This window comes from Salvelinus fontinalis, chromosome 6 (assembly GCF_029448725.1).
Source record: "Salvelinus fontinalis isolate EN_2023a chromosome 6, ASM2944872v1, whole genome shotgun sequence".
NCBI lineage: Eukaryota > Metazoa > Chordata > Actinopteri > Salmoniformes > Salmonidae > Salvelinus > Salvelinus fontinalis.
The window spans coordinates 77,193,960-77,215,251 of record NC_074670.1 but is presented as its reverse complement, the minus strand read 5'-3'; the positions used below and the strand labels follow the sequence as shown (position 1 = coordinate 77,215,251).

Sequence of the window (21,292 nt, the reverse complement as noted above, 5' to 3'; positions counted from 1 at the left end):
AGGTGCGGGCAGTGATCGATTGAATAGCATGCATTTAGTTTTACTTGCGTTTAAGAGCAGTTGGAGGCCACGGAAGGAGAGTTGTATGGCATTGAAGCTCGTCTGGAGGTTAGGTAACACAGTGTCCAAAGAGGGGCAAGAAGTATACAGAATGGTGTCGTCTGCGTAGAGGTGTATCAGAGAATCACCAGCAGCAAGAGCAACATCATTGATGTATACAGAGAAGAGAGTCGGCCCGAGGATTGAACCCTGTGACACCCCCATAGAGACTGCCAGAGGTCCGGACAACAGGCCCTCCGATTTGACACATTGAGCTCTATCAGAGAAGTAGTTGGTAAACCAGGCGAGGCAATCATTTGAGAAACCAAGGCTGTCGAGTCTGCCAATAAGAATGTGGTGATTGACAGAGGCGAAAGCCTTTGCCAGGTCGATGAATAGGCTACATTACTGACTAGGTATTGGCTATGTAACTGACTAGGAATAGGCTATATGACTGACTAGGCATAGACTATATAACTGACTAGGTATAGGCTATATGAGTGACTAGGCACTACTATAAAGCACTGCTATAGTGTTATAACACCTGAAAATAACACTGAAAGGAATTGAAAAGGTCACTTCAACATTTCATTTCAAACAACTTGTGCAAGACACTGTCCTGCTGGACTTAGCCTTTAACATTGTCTACAAGGCTAAAGCTCTGAGGGTACGCTATGCCGTGGAGTTCACAGGGAGGTGAGGCCACGCCGCGGTGTTCACAGAGAGGTGAGGCCACACCGTGGTGTTCACAGAGAGGTGAGGCCACGTCGTGGTGTTCACAGAGAGGTGAGGCCACGCCGTGGTGTTCACAGAGAGGTGAGGCCACGTCGTGGTGTTCACAGAGAGGTGAGGCCACGCCGTGATGTTCACAGAGAGGTGAGGCCACGCCGTGATGTTCACAGAGAGGTGAGGCCACGCCATGGTGTTCACAGAGAGGTGAGGCCACGCCGTGGTGTTCACAGAGAGGTGAGGCAACGCCGTGGTGTTCACAGAGAGGTGAGGCAACGCCGTGGTGTTCACAGAGAGGTGAGGCCACGCCGTGATGTTCACAGAGAGGTGAGGAAATAAGGACAACATCTCCATCTTGTGGAGAGAAGCAGATCAACAGTACTGTAGAATAAACTGGCCCATTGGCAAGTCCACTACTATAGGCTAGAAAGCCAGTGTAGGCATTCAGAAATAAAGCAGGCGCAAATGATAAAATCTCAATATCTATCTCCTCGCATCCTCACTCCTCGCCTCTTTCTCAAACCCCATTGGAGAAGGTCAAATTGGGCGGAACCTCTGGCTCTCTCATCCAATGGAGTTTGAGAAGGAGGCGATGAGAGAGAAGAGAGGACGCGAGGAGAATGCAAGTGAGACCTTCCCACAATTTAATCACTCACTTGATACCTACAATCAGGATATTGGTCTTTAATTTTTAGATGAACAAATTGTGATACAGGCTTTTGTGAAAAATCTAGTCCATTGCCTGTCCCCAATATAGAGAAATGCAGTGATTGCCAGATTTTGTAATATATTCGGCAAGTAGCCACACAAAACTGCCAGCCATTAGTATCCCACCCAAGTTCCAAAACAAGCATTTAGCATTGCAGCTAAACCCATGGGATAGACTTAATTTGTTGCTAGCCTGAGGCACTGAATTTTGAAGACAACACTCTATAGGAAATTGGTCTCTAATCTCCTTTATTTCTATATTTATTTCGAAGTCTGTCACGAGCCTCGGGAGTGATTATATAAACACGGAAGTGAGCCTGGACTTCATGGAATGGAAACAAATATTTACCGCACCGTCTCAACGTGTTGTGATTCAGTCATCCTCGATTCGTTTTAGTTGTGCATGGTCTTAGTTTACGCGCTTTGTGTTGTTATCTTGAATTTACCGTCATTATTTCTAGTTCAGTTGTAGATTAGTTGAGCACAATGAAATGTTTTATTGTTAATGTGATAATGCTATGCATTGTAATGCAGGTGAATTGCGCTTTGGTTTTCGAGAATACGCGCACAGCATATTCTGCGAAGGTGAGTGAAATATCTTTACTTTTAGTCAAATGTTGTTCATTAACCTGCTCTATCAATTCATTATGTTTAGTACAGTAACGTAGACTATTCAATAATCTTGCACAGATCTTTGGGTTCTCATGGGAGAACTGTGGTAAGCCAGACGACCCAGCGGTTCTGAAGACCCTAACCCTGTCCCCGGATCCCATCACAATTCCAGGGGACCTAAAGGCCAGTGCGTCCGGGAACACAACGGTCGAGCTGGCCGCTCCCCTCGCTGTGAGTACTAAGCATGCACCAAGGGTCTCCTCCTCAAATGTTAAAATGAGATATTGAATGCTATTTGATTACTTATAAAGTATACTTGTTTGTTAAAGTTTCTGCTATTAACCAACCATTCGTTTTCGAGGTAGGCATATGGTATTGACTGTCTTTAATATATACATACAGTATATACATAGCCACGGGAAGTGAGGGTACTGCAGCACCTCCTGAATAATAACAAAAACATATTTTAAAAATATATATATTTTTTTTTTACAAATGTAGTGCACTGGGCCTTTACTAGTCCTGTATAAGCAGAGATATAGACATCTGTAGTGCTTGGCAAAAAAGGTAGTTATATAATTAAGAACACCCCCGCCCCAAACTACTTCCTGTGTCTATGCAGTACATATATTTATAAAAATAAAAGTAATTTAGCAGACGCTTTTATCCAGAGCGACATACAGGAGCAATTAGGGTTAAGTGCCTTGCTCAAGGGCACATCGAGAGATTTTTCACCTAGTTGGTTTGGGGATTCGAACCAACGACTTTTCAGTTACTGGCCCAACGCTCTTAACCACTAGGCAAATACGTATATAGAATGAATAGGCTCTCCGTGGATAAAAATGGTCACAATCAAATCAAGTTTGAAACACTATAGTTATACTTCCTCCTGAAGTTATACTTCCTCCTGAAGTTCTACTTCCTCCTGAAAAACTTACCAACAGTGAATTGAAAGCTATTACTTTGCCATATCAGTCTGTAGGCCTATTAAGCCATGTGATAGCCTATTCCACTTTGTCTGTGTGTGTCAATTGTTGGCTCTGGGTGGCTATGGGTGCTGTGTTGTTAAACAGGTAGAAACTTGGCTGGGGAGGTATGTCTGACTCAAGGATGAGCTTCATGTGAGCAGCTCACCACATAAACGCCTGCTCTGCTACACTGATGGTCCAAATATATAGATATAATATACAGTAGACTTCCTGATTCAATGCTCACCCTTAAAAAGCAGAGTTCACAAGAGAAGGGATGGCATTGACAGTGGTGTTGGCAATGTTCTCATCAAGAATGCACTGCTGTAATAATACTGTTGTATTTTTCCAGTTTCTGCTTTGCTGTAAACAACTAGGGTGCAATGTCCAAGTCAAGAATAGCCTGACATTAGGCAAGTTTTTTAAAACACCCCTGTACTGGTCCTATTGTCTCCTCTTAGGTAACTTGACCAAGACTAGGGGTACGTCTGTAAAATAGTTTTATTGGCATATACTTCATTTTTTATAACATCCCAGTTAACATGTGGTATATGGTCTGATATACCACGGCTGTCAGCCAATCAGCATTTAGGGCTCGAACCACCCAGGTTATAACAGCATTTTGTCCATAGGTAAATGTAACTGTGTGATGGCCTACCTTGTGGGTAGGCGTAATGTTACTGTAGCCTACTGTGTTGATCCAGGCATCCCAGTTAACTGGTCCTGGTAACAGTCAAAAGTTTGGACACGCTGACTCATTCAAGGGTTTTTCTTTATTTTTTTATATTTCTACATTGTAGAATAATAGTGAAGACATCAAAACTATGAAATAACACATGGAATCATGTAGTAACCAAAAAAAGTGTTAAACAAATCAAAATATATTTGAGATTCTTCAAAGTAGCCACCCTTTGCCTGGATGAGAGCTTTGCACACTCTTGGAATTCTCTCAACCAGCTTCATGAGGTAGTCACCTGGAAAGCTTTTCCAACAGTCTTGAAGTAGTTCCCACATATGCTGAATACTTGTTAGCTGCTTTTCCTTCACTCTGTGGTCCATCTCATCTCAAACCATCTCAATTAGGTTGAGGTCGGGTGATTGTGGAGGCCAAGTCATCTGATGCAGTACTCCATCACTCTCCTTCTTGGTCAAATGGCCTTTACACAGCCTGGAAGTGTGTTTTGGGTCATTGCCCTGTTAAATCAAATTATAGTTCCACCAAGCACAAACCAGATGGGATGGCGTATCGCTGCAGAATGCTGGTTAAGTGTGCCTTGATTTCTAAATAAATCACTGACAGTGTCACCAGCAAAGCACCCCCACACCATCGCACCTCCTCCATGCTTCACAGTGGGAACCACACATGCGGGAACCACACACCTACTCTGCGTCTCACAAAGCCATGGCGGTTAGAACCCAAAATTTCACATTTAGACTCATCAGACCAAAGGACAGGTTGCCACTGGTCTAATGTCGATTTCTCGTGTTTCTTGACCCATCAAGTCTCTTCTTATTGGTGTCCTTTAGTAGTGGTTTCTTTGCAGCAATTCAACCATGAAGGCCTGATTCACGCCGTCTCCTCTGGCTGCAATCTGAGGTGCAGTTAATTGCTGATTTCTGAGGCTGGTAACTAATGACTTTATCCTCTACAGCAGAGGTAACTCTGGGTCTTCTTTTCCTGTGGCGGTCCTCATGAGAGCCAGTTTCATCATAGCGCTTGATGGTTTTTGCGACTGCACTTGATGAAACGTTCAAAGTTCTTGAAATGTTCCATATTGACTGATTTTCATGTCTTAAGTGATGATGGACTGTCGTTTCTCTTTGCTTATTTGAGCTGTTCTTGACATCATATGGACTTGGTCTCTTGCTGTCTTCTGTATACCACCCATACCTTGTCACAACACAACTGATTGGCTCAAATGCATTAAGAAGGAAAGAAATTCCACAAATTAACTTTTAACAAGGCACACCTGTTAATTGAAATGCATTCCAGGTGACTACCTCATGAAGCTGGTTGAGAGAATGTCAAGAGTATGCAAAGCTGTCATCAAGGCAAAGGGTGGTTACTTTGTAGAATCTCAAATATAAAATATATTTTGATTTGTTTAACACTTTTTTGGTTACTACATGACTCCATATGTGTTCATCGTTTTGATTCCTTCACTAGTATTCTATTCCCTTGAATGAGTAGGTGTGTCCAAACGTTTGATTGGTACTGTATTTCTCTCCTCTTAGGTGAACGTGACACTGGAGAAGGAGGTGGCAGGGTTCTGGATCAACGTGCCGTGTGTGGAAGAGATCGGGAGCTGCCACTATGCAGACGTCTGTGACCTGCTCAACCAGCTGATACCGCCAGGACAGGACTGTCCTGAACCTCTACACACCTACGGCATTCCCTGCCACTGCCCCTTTAAAGCTGTGAGTCTATACTGTAGTTCATCCCCTGCCACTGTCCCTTTAAAGCTGTGAGTCTATACTGTAGTTCATCCCCTGCCACTGTCCCTTTAAAGCTGTGAGTCTATACTGTAGGTTATCACCTGCCACTGTCCCTTTAAAGCTGTGCGTCTATACTGTAGGTCATCACCTGCCACTGTCCCTTTAAAGCTGTGAGTCTATACTGTAGTTCATCCCCTGCCACTGTCCCTTTAAAGCTGTGAGTCTATACTGTAGTCCATCCCCTGCCACTGTCCCTTTAAAGCTGTGCGTCTATACTGTAGTTCATCCCCTGCCACTGTCCCTTTAAAGCTGTGAGTCTATACTGTAGGTCATCACCTGCCACTGTCCCTTTAAAGCTGTGAGTCTATACTGTAGGTCATCACCTGCCACTGTCCCTTTAAAGCTGTGCGTCTATACTGTAGGTCATCCCCTGCCACTGTCCCTTTAAAGCTGTGAGTCTATACTGTAGTCCATCACCTGCCACTGCCCCTTTAAAGCTGTGAGTCTATTGTTTATGGTTGTGTTCATTAGGGCACAATCATTTGAAACTGTTTTGCAATGACAAATGATCATGGCCATTTCTTATTGGAAGTCCTGTTAGTCCCTCTATAAGCCTGTCTGTCCATTTTCTTCTGTTTGTTGCCCTTTGAACCCACCCCCAAGGAAGAACCTGTTCCTCCAGTGGTTAATGGTTAGGGTACTTCCCTCTTTCATATTCTGTTCAGTGCAATGTAGTGAATGTCCGTTGATGGCACTGTGAATGATTGGTAACAGAGTGATGTTTGTTGAACAGCAGTTGGCCAAACAACAAAGTAAAAAAATGTACGTTCTCTGAATGTTTTGAACATGTGCACTTAACGTTCTGTTGCTCACTACTCGTTCTGTTTTTCTCAACAACAACAACAACGTTATTCTGTTTACTCAAGTCATGTCTATTGGGCTCAAATGACCTATTTTCTGTCTCCTACGGGTGCATACCTTTTCTATACAGTAAAACATGCTTCACTCAAAGGCTGTTTCCCAAATAACACCCTATCCCTAAATATACAGTACTTTGACCAAGGTGCACTACCCTTGAAAAGAGCCCTATGGGCCTTGGTCATAAGTAGTGCACTATCTAGGGAATAGGATGCCATTTTGGACATAGTGAAAGTGTATTGGTTAAAACCTCTATTTCCTGTCTGTTCTAAGGGGATGTACACGCTACCAGAGTCAGACTTCCACGTCCCTCACATTGACCTGCCCTGTTGGCTGACCAACGGACACTACAGGGTACAGGGAGTGCTGGGAGCTATGGGAAAAGAACTGGGCTGCCTCAAAATCAACTTTGCTGTCCACTCAAACTAAATAACCTTCTCTTTCCACTCTAATTAAATGTGGATACAGGGAACATAATGTGCCATTCAGTGAGCTGCTATACTGAACCTTTTGTCTTCTTGATTCTCAAGGGAACTTCTGCTCTCCTCTCATCTCATCAAACTGACAATTGAGAACGGGGCCTGTATAGACAAAGTCTCTCTGAGTAGGAGTACTGATTGGTTTTACCTTTACAATCGTAATGAATAGGAGGGTGGACCTGATCCTAGATCAGCACTCTGAGATACTTTGTGGATACTGGCCCTGTACCAAATGAGCAGTAACTGAGCTGCTACTGTATTTTAGGACACAAATCACTTTCAGGTCAAACAGTTGAGTGATTTGCATGGCTACGTTCTGGCTTCCTACTGTACTGCTATGAACTTGTCATCACCTGTTTGATTATTTTTCAGAATGTTTTACACTGTCTTTTTTTATACAGAATGAATTTGATTAGATTCCTTGTCGAGGGTGAATGTTCGTGGGTATGCTTCTATTGCTCATTGGCTTCTACCCTGGGTAAGGTGCTGGTCACATGACTAGGAGTTTTTATTGAGCCATAGTCGTTTCAGATGACTCTTACTGTGTCATTTTGTTTTTGGTTCTATGGATTGTAATGCTACTTCCTGTTGCTAGTGGTGACACTTGTGATTTTAGAATCCCTGGGAATATGTTGTTCTTCCTGTTGATTTGTGTATTAAGGTGTTCTTATTGTTGACACATTCAAAGTGCCTAAGTAGACCTGCTGGAATTGAGGTCTACGAATCAAGTGCGACTGATGGTTCTAAGGGAAATGGGATTAATACAGGCAATCAATTCCCTCCTTATAATACCAAACGCCTAATCTTATTCTATAACCAGTTAAAGTGTTCTTCAATCAAAATTCAAATGAAATGTTAATCAAGTATTGAAGTTTTTAGGAATCAACATGAAAAATTGCACCTTGATTATTTAGAAATGACAATACTACTGTAACAAATCAGCATTGCTGGCCAATATTTCACTGTAAAAGCCTTCTTTTAAATAAAATAATATCCAATATGTTGGTAAGTCTTTGTTTTCTGAAATGCATGACTATTTTTCAATTGATTTGAACTTCCGCAGTTTCACAGGATGGACACAAGATCGCACCAGTGGTTAAATGTTGATAACGTGACATTGGGTCATGGGAGATTGAGACTTACTCCTAATTTGATTACTTACTTTAACATTACGGTGCAAGTTTGGGCTCCCGAGTGACACAGCGGTCTAAGGCACTGCATCTCAGTGCTAGAGGTGTCACTACAGACCCTGGTTCGATTCCAGGCTGTCTCACAACCGGACGTGATTGGGAGTCCCATAGGGCTGCGCACAACTGGCCCAGCGTCGTTAGGGTTTGGCCGGGGTAGGCCGTCATTGTAAAAAAGAATTTGTTCTTAACTGACTTGCCTAGTTAAATAAAATAAAAATAATGGTGGGGGTTATGTTATGGATATCTCTGTACTAATCTGTCTGTGTTAACCAGTCGGTCTGCAGATGGATTCACTGTCCTCCTAGTACAATGATGCTCAGTCCAGATGACTCTTCTCAAATTGACAACATTCTCCTCTTTCCTGATTGTCCAGGGTCTACTTCAATTCACTTTACACTAACAGATGTCCAGGTGCTCTGTAGTGTCTCTCAGCCTGTCTAATCTCAGTAGGCCTTGCTATATCCACTCCCTCCTTTAGGCCTCAGCCAGGCAATCTCAACCCGGCTTGCTGTAGCTCCGAGTGGTCCTGGAAAGATACTGGCTGTGTAGACTTTTGTTACAGCTCCGCAATCAGACATCTGATTCAACTAAAGATCCAGACTGAAGATCATGATCCGTTGATTATGTGATAGCTGTGTTAGTGATGGGCAGGAACCAAAGCCTGCACACCCCAGTAACTCTCCTCCAGGACTGGAGCTAGCTGGGGAACCCTGGAACACCCTGTCATATATCCTGAAAGTGTGTTCTCTACTCTCTCTCCTCTCGACCCACCTGCTGCATATTGATCCAGGGCCAAGATACAGTAGAGTACAATCCATTTACCCCCCTAGCTAACAATCAGATACATTTTACAGGTCTGTTATTGAACTGTAAAACAATCACCTCTACCTGGTGCTGGATGATACAGGTTATGTAAATGCAGCGGTGGATAGATTGTTTGTGTTAAATCTCTGAGGGACATGGCAAGTGGAGGTGATGTATTGTGTCTGATGTTGAGGGAGACAGACTGAGTCTCTCTCTGTTTCCACCCCACCCCCCCTCTCTTTATCTCGCTATCTCCGTACTTCTCTCACTCTCTCTGTTCCTCTCTCTTTATCAAAACATGTCTCAGAGTAGATGTCTCAGTTAAGAAGCCTAGTGTGTTTCCTATAGCTTGCAACTGATCGCAGTAATAATACTAATGATTCTGAAGTTGTGTTTCCCCTTATAACTCAGATATGAAATAGAAAGCAAGATTTTACACGTTCTGTTTGCTTCTGCAAACTGTTTGTTAGTGTTGTGTATTCTTAGACATTTAACAGGTTTATGACTTCCTGTTAGCCCTGCATGTATATTCTCTTTACTGTATGTACCCTCCCCTCATGTCTATGAACTTCCTGTATGTACCAGAAATATAAAGCACTGTGTACAGTATCCTACTGTCCTCTGTTGTGGCTACAGGGAAATATAAAGCACTGTGTACAGTATCCTACTGTCCTCTGTTGTGACTACAGGGAAATATAAAGCACTGTGTACAGTATCCTACTGTCCTCTGTTGTGACTACAGGGAAATATAAAGCACTGTGTTACCCTTCCAGAGAGTTCTCACTCAGTCTCAGAGGGCAATGTTTGCGTCCCAAATGACACCCTATTCCCCCTACACCCTAAAAGTAGGGCACTATATAGGGAGCAGGGTGCCATTTGGGACGCATTGTTGTTAAGAATGTTATCTGTTGGCCAGTAGGGTGGACAGCTACCCTCCTGATGTCTGGTCCTGCTACCCTGCTGATGTCTGGTCATCCTACCCTGCTGATGTCTGGTCATCCTACCCTGCAGATGGCTGGTCCTCCTACCCTGCTGATGTCTGGCCCCCCTACCCTGCTGATGTCTGGTCATCCTACCCTGCAGATGGCTGGTCCTCCTACCCTGCTGATGTCTGGCCCCCCTACCCTGCAGATGGCTGGTCCTCCTACCCTGCTGATGTCTGGGCTGGTCCTCCTACCCTGCTCATGTCTGGTCCTCCTACCCTGCTGATGTCTGGTCCTCCTACCCTGCTGATTTCTGGGCTGGTCCTCCTACCCTGCTGATGTCTGGTCCTCCTACCCTGCTGATGTCTGGGCTGGTCCTCCTACCCTGCTGATGTCTGGTCCTCCTACCCTGCTGATGTCTGGTCCTCCTACCCTGCTGATGTCTGGCCCCCCTACCCTGCTGATGTCTGGTCCTCCTACCCTGCTGATGTTTTGTCTTTCTACCCTGCAGATGGCTGGTCCTCCTACCCTGCTGATGTCTGGTCCTCCTACCCTGCAGATGGCTGGTCCTCCTATCCTGCTGATGTCTGGTCCTCCTACCCTGCTGATGTCTGGGCTGGTCCTCCTACCCTGCTGATGTCTGGTCCTCCTACCCTGCTGATGTCTGGGCTGGTCCTCCTACCCTGCTCATGTCTGGTCCTCCTACCCTGCTGATGTCTGGTCCTCCTACCCTGCTGATGTCTGGCCCCCCTACCATGCTGATGTCTGGTCCTCCTACCCTGCAGATGGCTGGTCCTCCTACCCTGCTGATGTTTTGTCTTTCTACCCTGCTGATGTCTGGTCCTGCTACCCTGCTGATGTCTGGTCCTCCTACCCTCCTGATGTCTGGTCTTTCTACCCTGCTGCCCCGTGTCCCGTGCCTCGGCTTTATGAGGGTTTATTATATCCAAGACCTTTATATCTTGACAATCACACACTGTTTATTCTAGGGCTGGGGCATGCCTTTCCCTTTATGTCCCGACAATCACACACTGTTTACTCTAGGGCTGGGGCATGCCTTTCCCTTTATGTCCTGACAATCACACTCTGTTTATTCTAGGGCTGGGGCATGCCTTTCCCTTTATGTCTTGACAATCACACACTGTTTACTCTAGGGCTGGGGCATGCCTTTCCCTTTATGTCTTGACAATCACACACTGTTTATTCTAGGGCTGGGGCATGCCTTTCCCTTTATGTCCTGACAATCACACACTGTTTACTCTAGGGCTGGGGCATGCCTTTCCCTTTATGTCTTGACAATCACACACTGTTTATTCTAGGGCTAGGGCATGCCTTTCCCTTTATGTCCCGACAATCACACACTGTTTACTCTAGGGCTGGGGCATGCCTTTCCCTTTATGTCCTGACAATCACACTCTGTTTATTCTAGGGCTGGGGCATGCCTTTCCCTTTATGTCCTGACAATCACACACTGTTTATTCTAGGGCTGGGGCATGCCTTTCCCTTTATGTCCTGACAATCACACTCTGTTTATTCTAGGGCTGGGGCATGCCTTTCCCTTTATGTCCTGACAATCACACACTGTTTATTCTAGGGCTGGGGCATGCCTTTCCCTTTATGTCCCGACAATCACACACTGTTTATTCTAGGGCTGGGGCATGCCTTTCCCTTTATGTCCCGACAATCACACACTGTTTACTCTAGGGCTGGGGCATGCCTTTCCCTTTATGTCCTGACAATCACACACTGTTTATTCTAGGGCTAGGGCATGCCTTTCCCTTTATGTCCTGACAATCACACACTGTTTATTCTAGGGCTGGGGCATGCCTTTCCCTTTATGTCCTGACAATCACACACTGTTTATTCTAGGGCTAGGGCATGCCTTTCCCTTTATGTCCTGACAATCACACTCTGTTTATTCTAGGGCTGGGGCATGCCTTTCCCTTTATGTCCTGACAATCACACACTGTTTATTCTAGGGCTAGGGCATGCCTTTCCCTTTATGTCCTGACAATCACACTCTGTTTTTTCTAGGGCTGGGGCATTCGTTTCCCTTTATGTCCTGACAATCACACTCTGTTTTTTCTAGGGCTGGGGCATGTGTTTCCCTTTATGTCCTGACAATCACACTCTGTTTTTTCTAGGGCTGGGGCATGCCTTTCCCTTTATGTCCTGACAATCACACTCTGTTTTTTCTACGGCTGGGGCATGCCTTTCCCTTTATGTCCTGACAATCACACTCTGTTTATTCTACGGCTGGGGCATGCCTTTCCCTTTATGTCCTGACAATCACACTCTGTTTATTCTACGGCTGGGGCATGCCTTTCCCTTTATGTCCTGACAATCACACTCTGTTTATTCTACGGCTGGGCATGCCTTTCCCTTTATGTCCTGACAATCACACTCTGTTTATTCTAGGGCTGGGGCATGCCTTTCCCTTTATGTCCTGACAATCACACTCTGTTTATTCTAGGGCTAGGGCATGCCTTTCCCTTTATGTCCTGACAATCACACTGTTTATTTTTGGGCTAGGGCATGCTTTTACAAATACCAAGTCCTATAATCATACACTATACTGCTGATCACTTCAAAGACAATGTCTATTAGGCTACAGTAGACTACTTCAAAAATCCAAATATTTGGTGTAAATCTATTGAATTTATTGTATTTGTGAATGGGGGATTTTAAACCCTAATAAGTGTTCATACATGGTGGATATGGAGTTTCACATATCAAATCAAACTTTATTAGTCACATGCGCCGAATACAACAAGTGTAGACTTTACCGTGAAATGCTTACTTACAAGCCCTTAACCAACAGTGCAGTTCAAGTGTATCACATAAACTCTTACACAAAGGAGAAAATGTATTCTGTGAGTCGGTGTGAAACTTAAGTATCCAGCATGCATAAACAGTTATTGGCTCTTACGTTTAAAAAAAACACCCTGTTCACACATACTATGAACTAGATAGTCTTAGTCTACTGTTCATTCTATAACTGGTAGTCTTTCCCTTAATACACCCGGTCTTCAAAGTGATCAGCACTGTAGCATGGGATTATAGGGTTGGTATTAAAAAATGCATGATCCTATAATCTTATCTTTCCTTTCCACCATCACTTTGAGAGAGTCAAAATGTCCTATCCTAGTGACTAGTAACGAAAAGGAAGGATGTGGCCTCTCTCTTCCCAGCGTTCCAGTGTACATTGAGGCCCTCTTTCTCAGATAAATGATTAGGCCTACCGACGACAATGACCCTTCCAGATAATCTCTGTGTTTAGTCAGATTGTGTTGAATAAATGTTAGAATGACAATGACATATTGGTTATCCCGTAGAAAGCATTGCAAACTCGACATTGCATCCGACAGCTTGTCACTCTGATTGCAACCAAGGGAATTACATGGCCCTGTACACACTTACGTTGTGCAACTGATCTGCAGCACATTTGGCACAATGGTTGTAATACAACAAAGGTTTTTTTTCCTGCACAATAATAATCACACAAGCACTGTGGAGACACCACACAATGGTTGTGTAAACGTTTTTAGATAGACAAACTCTCTGTTGTAACACAAAAAAATATCAGTTGTGTCATAACCATTGTTACAAATGTGTTGCAGATCAGTTGTATAACCGGAGTGTGTACTGGGCCTATAGGTCCAGTGATAACTGAGACACTGCAGCTGCTACTGCTGTGGAAAGTTTCACTGTTCACACACAGTTCTCAATGAACAACTGCTCTATATTTTCATGTGGGATTAGAGCTCACTAACCTATATATAAATAGACAGGGTTTTGACAAAAAAAATGAAAGTGTTAGGGATTCCACGGATGATCTGGCCCTAGTACTGTTGAGGTACCACATCTATGGACTGGCCTTTAGTACTGTAGAGGTGACACATCTATGGTCTGGCCTTTAGTACTGTAGAGGTGACACATCTATGCTTAGTATAAACTTAGCAGAGACCAAGGCCAAAAATAGACTCAGTGTTTCAGTGAACTCGTTGCCTGGTTGTGAAGAAGACAGCTGGTGTGTCAGAGTAAAGAACGACACTGAAATACATTGTTCTGTAGTCTTTCGTTTATACATTTTTTGTCTTCTATTTTGAAAGAGACTGTCTCTATTGTCTAAAGTTGAAATCATGTCATTGTTGATTGAGATAATATAGGTATTTTGTAAGGGGGGGGGCAACTTTCAAAGTCGTGTCTTGAGTCATATCAATGAGATAACGTCTCTTTTTCCACTGTTGAAATGATTGAATGTTAATTGCAGGGAAAGTTATTTTTGTAAGAGGGCCAACTGTCCGAGGCATATCTGTTTTAACCTCTTGTAGTTTTGCATTTTAACCGATGTCACCGTTGGGAAATGTGATTGTAAACTAACAGCCACTAACGTTCTTGTCTCATCATATACGCTGCTTCTACTGTTTATTATCTGTCACTTTATTCCTAGTTATATGTACATATCTAGCTCCATTACCTCGTACCCCTGCACATCGACTCTGTACTGGTGCCCCGTGTATATAGCCAAGTTATCGTTACTCATTGTATATTTATCATCACTTTTATTGTTAGATGTTTTACTTTTCTAATATTTCTCTATTTTCTTTCTCTCTGCGTTGTTGGGAATTTAAGTAAGCATTTCACTGTTAGTCTACACCAAAGCATGTGACAAATACAATTTATTGTGATTTGATTTGTAAGTCATGAGGGCAACAATAATTCTTAGCTATGGGACAGGATGAAATGTTGTAGGTTGGTAAGTTATCCCAGAGGCCTATGTGCAGCCTACAGGGGCAAGGCTTTGATATGGAGTCTTTACAGCTAGCTACCCCTCCCTGTAAGATCAACATGACCTCCTCTTCAGAGAAGGAGTCTGTAAAGTAAAAACATGAAGGTCCATGGTCCATGCCCTTCTCACAGCCCTCCCTCCCTGGATGGATGGATGGATAATGAATGGATGGATGGATCTACTCTGTGTCTATTACATTTCCATGGACTTGTTTGTGTGTTTTTCACATGGACTGTTCCCCAACATGTATTATAAACAAAATTACAGATTCATATCAATCCGTACAATTCTTTATTTTTGTCTTATTACAGTGAGAATTCAATATTCCAGGGCACATTATAGGCCTGCTATGATTAAATAACTTAGGCAAAAGGAAACATTTTCCATGGATGAAACGCATGATAAGGTAACCTATTATTTGCGTTGTAAATCATTGTATTGTCTGATGGGTGGTGTTTTCGGTGTATTACGGTAAAATTTCAAATCAATAGACTTGAAACACTCACAAACGTAAATGGTGCGCAACAGGATGCGCAATCCACTGACTTCTACACTGTTTCCCCTTCTTGAGCGTGGGTATTTAGGTTTGTCCAGATTGTTTTAAAATCAGTGATTGTGGTTTTGAAAAATAACCGCCCATCTGGTAGACTTGAGTGAGTTGTTGTGAGTGAGCTGCACAGACGTCTTGAGAGACCCGACCACATCCCGGCGTTCAGAAGAGTTGGTAACTCTAGGAAAGGACTGGTAGGGTTGACGAGTGGACGCGGGGCAGGCATGGGTTGCAGCCACAGCAAGGTGTGTGGCGGAATTTGCAAAACAAATGTATTTATTCATATTTGTTGTGAAATCATCTAGGAAGTTAATTAGCGAACCAAGTGCTTTTTTGCTATTGTTTCTGCCATTGTCGCACCGATTCCTGGCACAACACAGGCGTGTTGATAACCTTTTAAATAGATCAAGCAAAATTGTTTGTTAGTTTAGCCTAATTTCCCACGTGCTTTAACTCGTGGTTTTTATAACCGAGATTACACATTCATTAACATCAATGTTTTGAAACGCGTGATTTAGGCTATCAGTCAATTTGTGCAAAGTGTTCTACGTTTTGAAACAACTGAAAAAAACTTAAGACATGCAGTCGATCCTCTGATACTGACTATCCCACGAGTTTGAAAGTTACTTGTCAATTATTGTAGCGGAGCGGGACTCATTTGATGTAATTCTTCCCGAATTACTTATAAGAAATTGCAGGTTGGCCAGACATTGACAGTCACTTGATGACACTGAAGGATGAAATCATTGATACACTGTGTCATTGTATCGTCATCACCAGTAAATTGTACATTGTATTTGTTGACACCCTGTAGCCTGCGTAGTCATTGGATTACATCTGTCAAAGTTTCTACTTTCTGGCCATATGAGTTGTTGTGTGTTTCTACATGGTTTTACATAATCAGTTCATGTTTTCTATGACGTCTACCAATGACTACAAACGGAAGTGACTTGTGGATATAGCAATTGTAATATTTAATATGCAACTAAATGTAGTTTTTAGGCTACAGTTAATTAATGTACTAGTACTGCCTCTTTGACATTTACAACCAGTGGCACAGGTTTATATTACATCCAGAAATGATACCCCAGATTTGTACCATCCAGAAATCATACCCCAGATGTGTGACATCCAGAAATGATACCCCAGATTTGTACTACTTCCCGGAGGCATAGAGTAGGTAGACTAGATAAATCGTTGAGTTGGAGGGGGTCTCATTTCAATGTGTCTGTTTGCCAGATAAGTGAGACCACTTACACCGTTTAAAAGCAGAGGGAATTATTTGATCGTTTAGCCAATATTCTATGTGAGTGGATTCCTTCGTTTATCAATGGTACCTGGTGGTGTTTGATATAAACACTCCTAACTCTCCTTGAGATTTGAAAATATTTTTCTTCTACATAAAGTAAGCAAGGACTTAGAGGTACTGCAAGCCACTGGCAAGCTGTACGGCAGCTTCTGCAGGGCAGATCACAAAACCATCTGTTTGGCTGGTTGACGTAAGCAACTGGAGAAGTGTGAAGTTCTGCTAGAGAGGGCCTGGAGAGAGAGAGAGAGACACACACACACACACACACACACACAGAGCAATATGGCTCCATATGGACCATGATGAAAATGCCACATGAAGAGACTCTGCCAAGTGTTAATGACATCTCAAGGAACATTTGTTTCTCTGCTAGACTCAACCACAGTCTAAATTAAATATCCCTTATTAACTAAGTCTGAATGTCCTTTGTTGTATTGAAGATGTGGTTTTATTTTTCTGAATTTCCTTTTGAGTTTAGGGGCTGTTTTTCTAGTTCTATCAGCCTGGGGTACATGTCTGTCTCCTATGTATGGCCCTTTGAGAGGACACGTCTTTATTCTACACTCTTCTTGGAAAGTTTCAACTCTTGTGAGAGCATAGCTGAACTAGATGTTTCTCACAAAACATTCAATCTTAACCTTGTACTCTTGGGGCCAGGAAGAACTTGTAAACATTAGGAGTCCGGTGTAGGCTACAGTTTGCCATGGGGCTAGGATGTTCCCTGTGAGTTTAGTCAGTGAAGACATGCCTCCACGTTGCAGTTTCTCCTATGTTTAAAAAGACTGTGGAGATGGGCTTTCTGTCCCAAATGGTACCCTATTCCCTCTCTAGTGCACTACTTTGGGCACTGGTCTATTTGCTTTGGTCAAAAGTAGTGCACTATATAGGGAATAGGGTGCCGTTTGGGATGTGCATACTGAGAAGGAAGTGAAGATGTGATTTATGGTCGTGTTAAAGAGAGCCTTTCCAGCCCCTCTTCAACATATGCTCCTGGACTTGTATATTTAAGATCCTTTACTGGGACTTAAAGAAGGTAATAAAACTAACCTCATGCTGTACTGGTCTCTACATTGTCTTCCTGGAGTCACTTGTCTTATTGGAATATTAGATATTATAGTTTTTATTGGAAAATTAGATTTTCTTATTGGAATATTAGATATTATAGTTTTTATTGGAAAATTAGATTTTCTTATTGGGATATTATGGTATTTATTGGGCTAGTGTCCGACACACTCTTCCCGTTGTAGTGAACTCCCTAAGAGACCAGGGTCCATAGGGCTCTGGTCAAAAGTAGTGCACTATATAGGGAATAGGGTGCCATTTGGGACACACACTCTGTTTTCCAGGCACAAATAAAACTGGTACGCCATGTTTGGCGTGTTTCTGTGTGTTTATACAGCGTTAGTGGTGGTGGAATAACGTTGTGTTATGTCAGGAGGAGGCTGGTCTCCATGGACCGCCATACGGTATTGTGGCAGGTAGCCTAGCGGTTAGAACGTTGGGCCAGTAACCGAAAAGTCGCTGGTTTGAATGCCTGAGCCGTCAAAGTGAAAAATCTTTCGGTGCCTTTAACTCTAATTTGCTCCAGCGCACCGATCATACTACTATGGCTGACCCTGTAAAACAACACCTATCATACTACTATGGCTGACCCTGTAAAACAACACCTATCATACTACTATGGCTGACCCTGTAAAACAACACCTATCATACTACTATGGCTGACCCTGTAAAACAACACCTATCATACTACTAGGACTGACCCTGTAAAACAACACCTATCATACTACTATGGCTGACCCTGTAAAACAACACCTATCATACTACTATGGCTGACCCTGTAAAACAACACCTATCATACTACTATGGCTGACCCTGTAAAACAACACCTATCATACTACTATGGCTGACCCTGTAAAACAACACCGATCATACTACTATGGCTGACCCTGTAAAACAACACCTATCATACTACTATGGCTGACCCTGTAAAACAACACCTATCATACTACTATGGCTGACCCTGTAAAACAACACCTATCATACTACTATGGCTGACCCTGTAAAACAACACCTATCATACTACTATGGCTGACCCTGTAAAACAACACCTATCATACTACTATGGCTGACCCTGTAAAACAACACCTATCATACTACTATGGCTGACCCTGTAAAACAACACCTATCATACTACTATGGCTGACCCTGTAAAACAACACCTATCATACTACTATGGCTGACCGTGTAAAACAACACCTATCATACTACTATGACTGACCCTGTAAAACAACACCTATCATACTACTATGGCTGACCCTGTAAAACAACACCTATCATACTACTATGACTGACCCTGTAAAACAACACCTATCATACTACTATGACTGACCCTGTAAAACAACACCTATCATACTACTATGGCTGACCCTGTAAAACAACACCTATCATACTACTATGGCTGACCCTGTAAAACAACACCTATCATACTACTATGGCTGACCCTGTAAAACAACATCTATCATACTACTATGGCTGACCCTGTAAAACAACACCTATCATACTACTATGGCTGACCCTGTAAAACAACACCTATCATACTACTATGGCTGACCCTGTAAAACAACACCGATCATACTACTATGGCTGACCCTGTAAAACAACACCGATCATACTACTATGGCTGACCCTGTAAAACAACACCTATCATACTACTATGGCTGACCCTGTAAAACAACACCTATCATACTACTATGGCTGACCCTGTAAAACAACACCTATCATACTACTATGGCTGACCCTGTAAAACAACACCTATCATACTACTATGGCTGACCGTGTAAAACAACACCGATCATACTACTATGGCTGACCCTGTAAAACAACACCTATCATACTACTATGGCTGACCCTGTAAAACAACATCGATCATACTACTATGGCTGACCCTGTAAAACAACACCTATCATACTACTATGGCTGACCCTGTAAAACAACACCTATCATACTACTATGGCTGACCCTGTAAAACAACACCTATCATACTACTATGGCTGACCCTGTAAAACAACACCTATCATACTACTATGGCTGACCCTGTAAAACAACACCTATCATACTACTATGGCTGACCCTGTAAAACAACACCTATCATACTACTATGGCTGACCGTGTAAAACAACACCGATCATACTACTATGACTGACCCTGTAAAACAACACCTATCATACTACTATGGCTGACCCTGTAAAACAACACCTATCATACTACTATGGCTGACCGTGTAAAACAACACCGATCATACTACTATGACTGACCCTGTAAAACAACACCTATCATACTACTATGGCTGACCCTGTAAAACAACACCTATCATACTACTATGGCTGACCCTGTAAAACAACACCTATCATACTACTATGGCTGACCCTGTAAAACAACACCTATCATACTACTCTGGCTGACCCTGTAAAACAACACCTATCATACTACTCTGGCTGACCCTGTAAAACAACACCTATCATACTACTATGGCTGACCCTGTAAAACAACACCTATCATACTACTATGACTGACCCTGTAAAACAACACCTATCATACTACTATGGCTGACCCTGTAAAACAACACCTATCATACTACTATGGCTGACCCTGTAAAACAACACCTATCATACTACTATGGCTGACCCTGTAAAACAACACCTATCATACTACTATGGCTGACCCTGTAAAACAACACCTATCATACTACTATGGCTGACCGTGTAAAACAACACCTATCATACTACTATGGCTGACCGTGTAAAACAACACCTATCATACTACTATGGCTGACCGTGTAAAACAACACCTATCATACTACTATGGCTGACCGTGTAAAACAACACCTATCATACTACTATGGCTGACCGTGTAAAACAACACCTATCATACTACTATGGCTGACCGTGTAAAACAACTTTATTTTTTTACAGTCTACACAGACTTAATTCTTCAGTCTACACAGTGAGGACAGGACACAATGTAATGTGTGATCTGGTATCCTAGTAATGTCAGGAACCTTGGTATTGTTTGACAGTTTAGGAATAGTTTGGTATAGAGGAGTGACCTATGCTAGAATTGCCCTATTTACAGAAACGGTTATGATTGACCTCACTGTAAGTCCTTAGTGTAGATGTCTATGCTCACCTAGTATAGGTTTTTCTACAACAACGTAATGTATCTAATGCAGAAATGTTTATGAAGACTCCATAAGTATTGGTATGATCAGTTTGACGTAAATCAGTGTATCACATTGTACAAATAGTATGAACACTGTAGCATGGACATGTTATATAACTTTTGAACAAACAAATGATTCATTTCCAGTCATGTGGGTACTAATCACTCCCTGTAAGAGATCAATATGGGTCAAGCACCCATCAGAAGCTTTACATAAGCTCCTACCCTGCTTTAGTTTACAAAGTTATGGTTTCCCTGGTAACTTCAAAACGTCTCAAATAGTGTTGAGGTATTCTCAGTACTTTGGTATATCTATAATATGTTGAGATATAGGAATACATTATGCCTATATCAGACCACACACTCTTTTCTCCTTGTAGAGGAAAAACAAAGTGAAAAGGGGTGAGAACTGTCTTTAGGTAATTTGTGTACCATAATCTCCTCTAATTTAACCAGATATGGTTAAATAAGACGATGTTTAATATTGTGTGAACTAGACCAGATTTGATCAATGACAACATTGTCTTTTCTCTATATTTTTAGAGGAAAAACAAAGCGAAGGAGGAGGAGAAAACGGTGAAGGAGATCAACAACCATCAAGATGGAGGAGGTGA

At 42.6% G+C, this 21,292-nt stretch overlaps 1 protein-coding gene across 2 annotated transcripts in view; it reads left to right on the top strand.

Annotated features, from left to right (window-relative positions):
* Nucleotides 1–1,397: 1,397 nt before the first annotated feature.
* Nucleotides 1,398–21,292, top strand: part of LOC129858477 (coiled-coil domain-containing protein 69-like) — a 40,457-nt gene continuing 20,562 nt past the window's right edge. Inside the window, exons 1-4 of one of the 2 annotated variants that reach the window (XM_055927738.1) lie at nt 1,398–2,061; nt 2,167–2,319; nt 5,292–5,474; nt 21,222–21,288. In XM_055927738.1, coding sequence (XP_055783713.1) covers nt 1,963–2,061; nt 2,167–2,319; nt 5,292–5,474; nt 21,222–21,288 — 502 coding nt within the window. In that variant the 5' untranslated portion in view covers nt 1,398–1,962. Of the gene's footprint in view, nt 2,062–2,166; nt 2,320–5,291; nt 5,475–9,833; nt 15,394–21,221; nt 21,289–21,292 lie in introns of those variants that run through there. The other variant, XM_055927737.1, reaches the window with a different exon arrangement.